Here is an 11,997-nt window from a genome sequence, read left to right on the forward strand (position 1 = left end):
GGTCCCGTACCTCGTCAAGTAGGTTGAGGTTGGTGCATAGTTCGTCCCCATTTGCTTTGTCATCGTACACTTCCAGACGTAGCACGGAAACCTCGATCTCGGTTGGGATGACTACCTCAGTGCCGTAAGTGAGGTTGAAGGGGGTCTCGCCTGTTGCGGTTTTCACCGTAGTTTAGTAAGCCCATAGTACGCTGGGCAACTCATCTACCCACAGTCCCTTAGCTCGATCCAGACATACCTTCAATCCGTGGAGAATGGCTCTATTTGTGACCTCCGCTTGGACATTCACATGGGACCTTTGATATTGACCCCATATTACGGGGTCTTTGTAATTTATACTAAATAAAATTACAAATTTAGCCCCAGACCTCTTCTTTGTTTATAGTAAAAGCCAAGGCAAGTAGAATAAAACTGTATAGTTTCGAGAAAATACAAAAATAAGAAGTATTGATGCCAATTAATACATGGAGATTGAAGGGGCTATGAGAAAAACACGGAAATAGCAAGTATTGATGCTAATTAAGAGTTGTCAAGAGGGCTGTCCTGTTGGACGTCAACGTAGTACACAGTGACAGTAGAGTAGTGTTTCTTTTTTTCTCCGACATGTGGTTCCCTCGGGGCAGATAACCAAGTCACCCTTTTGGAGGAGGGCGGAAATGCGGGCGGCATCAGCCTGGCGATCACGGGTCAACGCGACTGCTGGGATGGGAGACTGGAGCCTGGAGATCTTGCTTACACTGTAGGTGACGCAGGAGACCTTGCGACCCAGGGCGATGCAGATGACGATGGGGTCGAGTGGAGTGCGGTGGTTGCACACGAAGAGGGAGCCCGGGCAGCCTTTGCTGGGCGGGGGCGGGAGATTGCCACTGATAACGAGCTTTATGCCGAGGAGACCATAGGTGTAGCGAACGATGCGCTCGGGCAGTGGGAGATTGAAGTAGACGCGGATGAAGCAGAGGATGAAGCCGAAGGGGAGCCAGAGGAACGTGAGGATGGCGTTGAGTGGGGTAGGGCGTTGGACGAGGCGGCCATCGTGGAAGATGATGGGGCTCTTCAGACACTCTTGGGGGACCGGAGTTGCTGACGGATCATGCGGCACCATATAGCCCTCCTGTGTTGTCAGTTGACGGTTGTGTTACACAAACCATAAACAAGATCAGCATGCATCAGTAACAAGTCAACAAACAATAACAGTTATTCATTCTTTCTTTGGGTGATCGATGTTTTTATTTTTATTTATTTAAATATCCAAATTATCCTTTTTCTTATTTATTTTTCTTTTTATATTGAAGTACTCTCCCTTGCACTGATAGGTCCTTGTAGATTACTTGTTGGATTCAATATTCAGATAAAATGGTAGTGGTTTCTTTCTCATAAATATAAATACAAAGCAATATGTTATTCATACGAGTGAAATGAAACAAAAATTTAAAGAAACTTTTCTCTGTCATTGAAATGATTGTGGTAATTTTAGTTGATTTTATTTGGAGAAAATGAAGGTACTTTTGGGTCAATTAGGGTTTAAGAGAAAAGGATAAAAAAGAGAAAATAAGAAAAACTCTGGTGGGTATTTTAATAATTTAATGCATTCCATTTAATTACCAGGTGCATTTGTCACAAAGTGAAATATCAGGGGTGTCTTTGTCATTGACCCCATTGTACAAGGGGGTCTTTGTAAACATAATTTTGAATTTTGTTTTTGTTTTTCAAGGTAAACACAAGTCACTTTTGTTTAGAAAAAAAAATACATGTTTTCAAACCATTTTGGAACCATCAAAATAATAATTTTTAAAACAAAAAACAAATTTTGTAATGTATAAATTATATGACTTGTGAAACACAAGTCACTTATTAAGACAAAAACATGATATTAAGTAACCAGCTTAAAATATGTTTTTTAAAATTTAAGAACATATTATTCGTTTTAGTTTTAAAAAACAAAATGTTTTTAAACAAGATGATTTTGATTTACTTTTAAAACTTGCAACAAGAAAAATAATTCACATTATAAAATGCCCCTTTAATTAAATCTATCACTTGGCTAAATAAGAGTCTGTATGCAAAGGTCAGGGTAGGAGGCAAACTATGTAAATAGTTTATTATAGAATGGAAGACAAATAGGGCATCACTACTGATCTCATCTAAGTTTTGTTTATTGATGGAACGATTCACATTGTTCTACAGTTGGTAGTTGGGAGGCAAATGAATTAAGGTGGAAGAAGAATGTAGACCCTCATCAATGTGCTGGCTGGACCCACCATTACATTACATGTGTTTCCATTGACTCCATTGGACACCAATATCCATCAGAGTTAAGAGGACACCTCTTTTACAGATAGACTCATTAAAATTGGGCCAACAACTTCCTGACTCAACACACAAACAATTTGGTTTCTGATTCATATTCATAGCCATTGAAAGTTGTTCGCTTGCTTCGTTTTTTAAGCAGGACGTTGTTTCGTTAAGAGGATTTATTTAACTCAAATTTAAACTATTTAAATAAATAAATAAATGAATGCAAATACGTATTAATTATTGTCATTTAGTAAAAGTAAAATTACTTTAATTTATAAGCCCGCCACAGATAATTAGGTTCATTTGGTTTGAGTTGGGATTGGAATCCGAATTGGAATGGGAATTCCTAGGAATTGAAATCAGAATTGTTTATTCTCGATGCCTATTTACTTCAAACGCAATTGAAATTGAATTGCTATTTGGTGAAATCTCTGTTCAGCTGGGCTAATATCGATCGCCGACGGTATTAACAATAGTATTGGCGATTGAGGGGAGGAGGGAGAGTCAGATAAAGAGGGGGAGGAAGAAGAGAAAATAGAGAAGGTAAGAGGAAGCAGCAATCATACCTCGTTGGAGATGGTCATTGGCAGCAACTACTTGGATGGAAAAAGGTATAGAGGAAGGTTTATGGAGACGCTTAGGACATGGGACGATTAGGGTTTGGAATGGATGGGGGTGTTTTGTCAAAAAAAAATACAAAATAGAGAGACTAGAATGGGAATCTCATTCCTAGGGGTCGGGAATGGCCATTCCCCGTATGGGGAACCCTCTAGTTCCAATCTATAAAGGTTCGTTTGATTCACAGGAAGATGCTTGGAATTGGAATCAAAATGCCCCAATCAGATTCCAACCAAATTGTGATCGGAGTGGAAAAATTACGATATTTCTTATTTTAAACTATTTTATATAATAAATTTAATTCTTAATTTATTTTTAATAATGTCATTGTATTTTTTAAAATTTAAATTTAATTTTTTAGTTTAAATCTTTTGAACTGATTGACCAAGTCGAGTTGGTTGGCCAAAATGCCTACAACCAAACCGAACCAACTTGTGAGCATTGCTTATTTCAACTAAACTAGTAGTCTAATCTCTAATAAATAACAATAGTTTAATTTCCAATAATTATTGAAAATTTATAGTGCAAAAACATAATTATTGAAAATATATTGATAATGAAAATACAATAAAGAACTAATAAAAATATAATAACTACAAATTTACAATACTAAGAAATATATTAAATTAGTTAATAAATAGTGTAATCTCAAATAATAGTTTAATATCTAATAAATATTAACCAATAAGTTATAACAAACATACAATAAGTAGAATAAATTAAATGGAGAAAGTTAAATAATAGTAGTTTAATCTCCAATAATTTAGTAAACAAATTCTATTAAATAACAAAACAAAAATAGATTTATACATAATTATTGAAAATATATTTATCAAAAAAATGCATTGTTTAGTATATATAAATATATAATAAATATAGCAGTGATGATAAAATTTAAATGGCTATCATCCAATTTAACAATTAGAGTTCAGTGGGAAAGAAGATCAGCTAATGGGATGGAAAAACTTCTTGCCAAGCAAGGGGTGCATAGGGATCAATTATTCTGGGCTTAGTAATTTTGCTTTGCTTTTTGAGGCAACAACTTGTGCCTCTCCGTGGGATATCTATTATATAATTTTTGTTGGCTCCTATTAATCATTCTTAATAAATCACTTTATTACTTATAAAAAATAAATATATAATAAATATGTATTAAGATTTTAAAATTATTATTAATAAATATTATTTTTTAAGTTATTTTCTAGAATTATTAATTCATATAAGTGAAATTAGTTACATAATTGTGTTATTAATTTTGTAAAACATTAAATTATTATTTATTATGTTATAATTATTTTTCTACTTTTAAGTTTTTTTTAAATTTTATTACATAATTTTATTATTTTAACTATTTAAAACCTAGTTATGTTAAATATTTCATTACTTAAAACATAAAGTTATTTAAATATATAATTAATATATAAAATATTTCAAAATTTTCATTAATTGAATTATATTTATTTTAAAATTATTATATAATATTAAATACTTTGTTATATAATTATTTATCTATTTTCATTTTTCATTTAAGATATTTAGTTATTGTAATATTTAAATAATGGTTTATTTTTAATGTTAATTTTTATTATTTGAATTACATTTAAATGGGATAATCTGGAAAATCATAATTTATATCGTTAATACATAATTTCATGGTAAAAGTATAAAATTATTAATAATATGAATACTATTAAATATATTATAATTATTTTTTGTGTTTTAATAAATATTTTAAGTTATTATATAATTTCTTTAGAATATTTAAATAATTTTTAAAATTTTTAATTCAAACTTTCTTTATATACATATAAATAAAAAGTGGGGGAAATGATAAATATGAATAAGAGACAATTTAGGAGATAAAAGGAGAGCACCTCTTTGGTTGTATAAAAAACGACACGGAGTAAAACAAATAAATAATTCAAAAAAAGAGAAAATTTCTAGACTATTGTGTTTTAGTGTATGTGTGTGTGTTGTGTTTTATCGCAGCCACACATGGAGAACATCTCATCCTCTGCGTAGTATTATGCATGGAGAGATGTTTCCAATTCATAGGGGTAATGTGTTGTGGGTAGAGATCTCGTGGGTAGGAGATCCAGAGTCATATATATAAGTGACCCAAACGGGTTTTCCTACTCACATAGGAAAAGTGAGTAGAAAATCTGGGTTCAAAGTAACCATATAATAGGTAGGTCTCACTACTTATCTTAATCCAAAGGTTTCCACGTGTGATGCACTTTTCATATATGTTATTGGGTAAATTATAAAAGCATCTCCTATGATTTGGCTTTCACAAAAACCTCCCTTATAATATTGAAAAAACCCATGGTTACTTTCTTTCTTTATTATCATGGATAGAAAATGTTAGTCTAATGCATTAGTTTTTTCAAAAATACTCATTTACCCTTACATTTAGGGAAAATTCCCGATTAATACCCTATACTTTGGGCCTAATGCCACTTTGGTCATCGAACTTTAAATGCAACAATTCAATACCCAAACTTTCAAAACATGACAATCTAGTACTTGCCTAGCCGTTAAGTGGCATTTGAAGAAGATACAAATGCCCTTCGAGTGTCATTTAATTTTCTTATCAACCATCCAAACATTGACAAAAATTAACAGCCTCAAATACTTGCCTCTTCTATTTAAGAAAATTAGCTTCACTTGAATGCCCACTCAAACATGACCTCAACTTTCTTGAATGGAAGAGGCAAGGATTTGAGGTTGTTAATTTTTTGTCAATGTTTGGATGGTTGATAAAAAAAATTAGATGACACCCGAAGGGCATTTATGTCTTTTTCAAATGCCACTTAGGTTAACTAGTCAACGGTAGGTACTGAGTTGTCACATTTTGAAAGTTCGGGTACTGAATTATCGCATTTTAAAATTAGGGGACCAAAGTGACACTAGGCCCAAAATATAGGGTACTAATAAGGAATTTTCCCTTACATTTATTAATTTATATGAAAATTTACTAAAATACCCCCAAAAGAATTTCTCACTTTTAATTAAAAAGATTAAGATAATTTTACTCTATAAAAATGTTAGATCTAATGAATCTTAAAAGGGCATATCTAGCATTTTAAATCATATTGGAAGATTCTCTAATAAGTTGTAAGGATAATTTCGAAACTTTAAAGTCTTCATTCAGTACTGACAGGGAGGTAACTGCAGGTTTTTGATTAACTACAGGGGATGTTATTATGAAAGTAAAATCTGAAGGGAAATTTTTATGATTGCCAAAAACTTGAGGGAAAGTTTTTATATTTTACCCTTTATTATTTTTGAAGAACGAAAAGAAAATAAATACCTCACAAACTTCCATGAAATCGTGATCAGACTCGCGATCTCCGATTCCTAAATCGGGCAATTTGTCACCAAACTCCTTCAGGATAGCCGATCTTTTCAAATGCCCTACTAATACCCCTGGCTTCTTCACAAAACCCGTAGCTCTCCCCGTTTTCGGGTTGACCTCGATCTCCGTTCCCAACACCTTGTCCCCGCCGAGGAAATCTTTGACGAATGGCTCCACCATCACCGTCGGGTTGGCCGTCACTACAATCTTGTTATTACACTTGCTAAACACGTTCCAACTCTCTGATCTCACATCCGCGGCGTAGAATCTTGGCAGCACCGCTCGGGATGCAAGCTCAATGTCTCGGATCTTCAAACCCTTAAACGATATGAAGATGAGGAGCTGAATGCCAAGAGACTCAGAAACGAATTTGTAGGCAATGAGGATGAGAGGAGAGGCGAGAAGGAGAGCCAGGCCGCGTAAAAAGCTGCCGGCTTCGATGGCTATCAGCATGAAGTAGGGAAAAGAGCTTCGGGAGATGAGGAGAGTGCCGTCGAGATCGGCGGCTATCGTTTGGGTGTCTCGGCCGGACACATTGCAGAGTGAGATCGGTGGAAAGTATTGGGATCGAGCAGACATGTTTTTCTGGTGACTCTTGTGAGTTGTGAGGAGAGCTCTTCCTCACTGAAGACTGTACATATGTAAAATGGATGTGGAGGGACGGTATCAGGGTTGCAGTTGCAGAGGTTTAAAATGGTGGAGAAGTAAGTAAAATTACAAATTTAGCCTCGCTCCTCTTAGTTTGCAGCTTATAAAGTTTTAAATTTGGATCCGACCCAACCCAACAACCATTGAGTCCACATGGGCCAGAAGCCCAAAGGGAGGAAAATATTAAATGGGCAATGCTTGCGTGAAGGTAACAACAAAAATTAAGAGGTATGCCAGGGGCCACAGGATCGGAATAAGCAGGTTATTACGTCCATTAGTTGTTCCAATCCGGTGCTCGCTCCCGTTGGTGGAGGTGGGCCTCATGGTCATGGGCATGCATAGCAAGGTGAAGAAAAAGATGAGTATTAATTAATTAGTTAACGCAGGGGAAGCAAGGGCAGGTTTGAGTGTAGGAAGGTGCATTGGTGTAGGAGTAGTTGAATGGTTTGAAATTGAAGAAGATTTTGTTGGGTGGTTCATGGTTGTTGGTTGAAACTTGAAAATAGGGCTCCGGCTTTACTGATGACTTGCTGACTTTCTGTTGCTTTAAATGGTTCTCATTTCACAACAACTCTGATACTACTAACTACAGTATAATACCGTACATCTCATGCATGATGGTTCCAATCCCATGATGAGATGTGCCGATGTTAGATCAAATTGATAGAGGGTTAGAGCGTAAAGAAAAACAGAATAAATGAAAATAGTCGTAACCCTCCCTACCTATACTAATAATTCATGCCAGTGGTTTAGGCTTTTTTTCATGGTAGACGAGAAATAGATGAGAAAGTTGGATCTGTAATTTTTGACTTAGGCCTTGATGATCAAATGGTTGAGTATCTCTTTTATTCACTTCAAACCCGTGACCTCCATCATCAATTGTTCGATGATCTGGTCACATGTCTGCCCTCAGGATAACCTCATATATACGACAAGCTTGAATATCATCAGTGCATGCGCATCAACACAATGAGTCATGACATAATTAATGAACTCAACATTAGAGAGTATGAAGTGGGAAAAATTAATCTCCAGTTAAGTGGCTGGGGCCTGGGGCAAAACGCTATGTCGCTCACCAACTTCACTTCAACCATACCTACCAGCTACCGCTAGTTCATCGCCTGTTATCTATTTAATGAACATATTGCAGGTTGCAGCTGTACGCTCTTGGTTTAGAAACTTGTTAAGTTTAATTTGTTTGCTGTAAATAAACGAATGAGATTGCAAGTAGGTTGATTTTTCTTCGGATTTAAATTTGTTCATTTGTTTCTAAAAAGTAAAATAATAAGTAATATGATGCAATCCTCACCTTATATGAGAAAAAATTGAAGTAGGACATGAAAAGAAAAGAAGGTGATGTAAAAGTGATATCAAGTTTGTACTGAAAATGAGACAAAAAGTAGGGGTGAGTACAAACTACAAAAACTGAAAATTTGACTCAAACTGAACTGAAAAATCAGTTAACCGAATTAATTTGTTCGGTTTTGGTTTGGTATTTTTAAAAAACCAAAGGTACTCATCTGGTTTTGGTTAATTAGTATAAAAAACCGGCAGTTAACTGAATCGACCGGTATACATATATTTTTATATTTTATAAATTAATAAATATGCATTATATACAAATATATATTTATAATATATGATATATTATTTATTTATTAAAATATAATATTATATATATATATATTTATAATATTATATTTATATATATATAATAATATATATTGTAAAATTAAAAAACTGAAAAACTGATGAACCATACTGATAAACTGATTAACCGATAGAACCAGTTTGATTAAAAAAAAAACACGGTTTGATTAACCAAAGCATGAGCATCCTAGCAAAATGTAAAAAATTTGTACAAGGTAAGCGGAATTGTGAAAATGATAGATAATATAAACAAATGAATACAAAATGGGCAATATTGGCAAAACGATCAGTTTATTGACGGAAATGTGGCAGCTCTCCAAGCCCATAAGTTGGCCCAATAGGTAACCTTTCAAAGCTACAAGGGAGATTAGTGAACAAGAAGCTGGTGATTGGTTAGTAAATAAGAAGTTTGGTTTGAAGGAAAAGGTACCGAAACCTGTACAAGGTTTGTAGCAAACAGTAAAATGATGTAACCCTCACGCCTCAGAGGCACATCCACCGTGTGGGAACATCTCCCATGAATAATAACTAATAATTACGAGAGATGTTCCATGCATGATGGGGTGTGCGTGTGAAGTCGGTGTGAGGCGCCCTGTGTGAGGAACAGATCCCGTCTCTTCACCTTATAACTTATATAAGAAAGAATTAAGGTAGGACATGGGAGGAAGGTTTGTCACTTTGTACAGATTTCGCTACCTTTTCCTACCTTGTATGGGTTCCATACCTTTTCTTTGTATTACCTCCCTTTTCCTTAAAACCAAATACAGCCTAAAAGTGTGGTCAAATAAGATGAGTTCGTGAGTGGAAGTTCATGGGGTCTTAATTATGTAATTTTCCTTGACGTTGCTGACAGGCCCTCCCTCCCGCTCTGGTTGTAAGATTTCCATTGTATAAAAAAACGAAAACAAAATTAAATCAGATGCAAAATCTGTATACAATTCATATTTGCACTGCAACAACAAACAGTGTCTTACATTAAAATTCATTAAAGTAAATGCATGATAACGGAGGTTTCGCAATTCAAAATCTTTAGACTGTGTTTGGTTGGACGGAAAAAGTAGGGAAAGGAAGGGAAAGATAGGGACCTTTTCCTACTTTTTCCTTTAAGTCTCCTTTCATGATTTTTTAAACAAAACTCTAAAGTCTAAACCCTTAATTCTTAATTTCTAAATCCTTATATCCCTAAACTCTAATTTAGAAATAGAAGTATTCTAGTCAACAGGTTTAAATGAATGTTAATGAAAATTAATACCTTAAATATATGATTTAATGAGAGTGGTTTGAACGAGGAAAAATGTGATTGTTCAAAACTTCAAATTACAGTTTTATCTTTACAATTAGAGAGAGATCAAATTAAAAAATTAAAATATTTTAATCAAGCAAAAGTTTCACACTATTACTCATACTTCTAATAGTAGTATAGATAGACGAATAGAAATGGTCCATTTTCAATGATACTTTCATTAATTATCTATGTCCGCCCTATATTAACCTATTTGTTTATTTTTCTCACCAATTGGGACCACCTCTAAATTCTCATATATCCCTTCATTCTTATTTAGCCTACTTTTTCTAGTGATTTAGTCTTATTTTAACTTCCTAATTTCTTCCAAAATTAATCTGTTCTGATTCAGCTTGTATGATATGTCAAGGTGAGGTTCATTTTTATGATTTATGCCTTTAATGTTTGTAGATTTCCTTGTATAGTTAATTTATAAGGTTCAAAATATATCGATGCATTTCTTTACGATCTCTCTAATTATTTAATTCTGACTCTTTTTTTTTTGTTTTTTTTTTCGGCTAAATTTGAACAAAAACTTTGTTCAGCTTACCCACCATTATTAGGCAGCTTGATGACGCCACCTTAGGGGGTATTGAACAATATCGTTATTTTTTTTAAAACAAAACCAGCTGCCACATCACTAAAAATGATATATATTTGATGATATAAGGAAAAATTTTCGATTTCATTGGGCCAAGTGTCAATTTGGTCTTCGAACTTTAAAATGCGACAATTTAGTACCTAAATTTTCAAAACATGACAATCCAATACTTACTGTTAGTGAATTGTTAAATAGTATTTGAGAAAAACACAAATGCCCTTCAAGTGTTATTTAATTTTCTTTATCAACTATCTAAACATTGACAAAAAATTAACAATACCAAATCTTTACCTTTTCTATTCAAGAAAGTTGGAATCACGCTTGAATGAGCATTCAGGTGACTCCAACTTTCTTGAATAGAAGAGGCAAGGATTTGAGACAATTAATTTTTTGTCAGTGTTGGGAAGGATGATAAAGAAAATTAGATGACACTCGAAGGGCATTTGTGTCTTTTTCAAATGACACTTAATGGCCAGTTAACAGCAAGTATTGGATTGTCATGTTTTGAAAATTTGAATGCTTAATTATTGCACTTTAAAGTTCCGAGACCAAAATAGCAATAGACCCAAAATACATTATATTAATTGAGAATTTTCCCTATTTTTAAAAATAAAAACAACCATATTGTAAAAACCGATCAGATTCCAAAAACTTAGAACCAACTCCTATAGAATAAATTCGAAATTCTTCCATAAAACCAAATCAAACGGACTCATTCTCACTTTCAATACTCAGTGCTTGTGAGATTTCAAACCATTTGTCTTTTCTGAGTTCTCAAATACAAGTCAACACTGTAACCAATAATTGTGTCAAATGCCAACACAAATATATATATATATATATATATATAGTTATATACACATATATTACACTTTGCCAATAGATTAACCCAAGCCCTAACTGAGATAAGCCATTGATGGTATTTTTTTCTAGGCCAAGCCCACCCTCCAACCCAACTGGTTAGATTTGAAGTGCTCAAACCAAGATCAAAAAATGAGATTAGTGTTTACTTCTAATGGTTACGAACTCCAATCTCCAGAGGACTTTAATAAAATCTTGAATAATCCTCCACCGTTGGATCAAGTTCACACCGGTGCAAGTCAAATTTATTACCGATAATTTTGTAAAGACGATCGAGAATAAAACCATCTGGGTAACGTGGGTCAGTACTCAGTAGTTCAAATGTCCAAGTCAAATGGATCCACCATGATGTCATATATCATATAATAAAAATATAAAATATAAAAGAATTGGAAAATTTATAAAAAGATTAGACATGTTATCTAGCATTATATATTAATCGTATTAAACAAAGTATATCATCTATGAAAAAATATTGTCATTACTTATGGGAATGGCTAAAATTATACAAGATACAGAAAGAATATTTAATGTCTGAAACTCATGACCTGTCAATAAAATTAAACAATTTTACTAGGGTGTCAACGAACTGGGATTGGGTTGGATCCCGTCCGAGTCAAAACCAATTTGAATGGGTTGGATGGTCCAAATGTCCAATAAGACATATTGAATTGGACCAGTCCA

The 11,997-nt window shown here is 33.8% G+C and overlaps 1 protein-coding gene across 1 annotated transcript; it reads right to left on the reverse strand.

Moving 5' to 3' along the window:
- Positions 1–401: 401 nt before the first annotated feature.
- On the reverse strand, positions 402–7,053 carry LOC148879907 (putative glycerol-3-phosphate acyltransferase 8). The gene is made up of 2 exons (XM_088961636.1): positions 6,227–7,053; positions 402–1,111 (listed from the first exon to the last, which is right to left on the reverse strand). The coding sequence occupies exons 1-2, from the start codon at positions 6,848–6,850 to the stop codon at positions 554–556; spliced, it is 1,182 nt and encodes a 393-aa protein (XP_088817762.1). The 5' UTR covers positions 6,851–7,053; the 3' UTR covers positions 402–553.
- Between the last annotated feature and the right edge of the window lie 4,944 nt (positions 7,054–11,997).

The sequence above is a fragment of the Nelumbo lutea genome, chromosome 1 (assembly GCF_056320005.1).
Source record: "Nelumbo lutea isolate HS-2025 chromosome 1, American lotus-T2T, whole genome shotgun sequence".
In the NCBI taxonomy this organism is placed as follows: Eukaryota; Viridiplantae; Streptophyta; class Magnoliopsida; order Proteales; family Nelumbonaceae; genus Nelumbo; species Nelumbo lutea.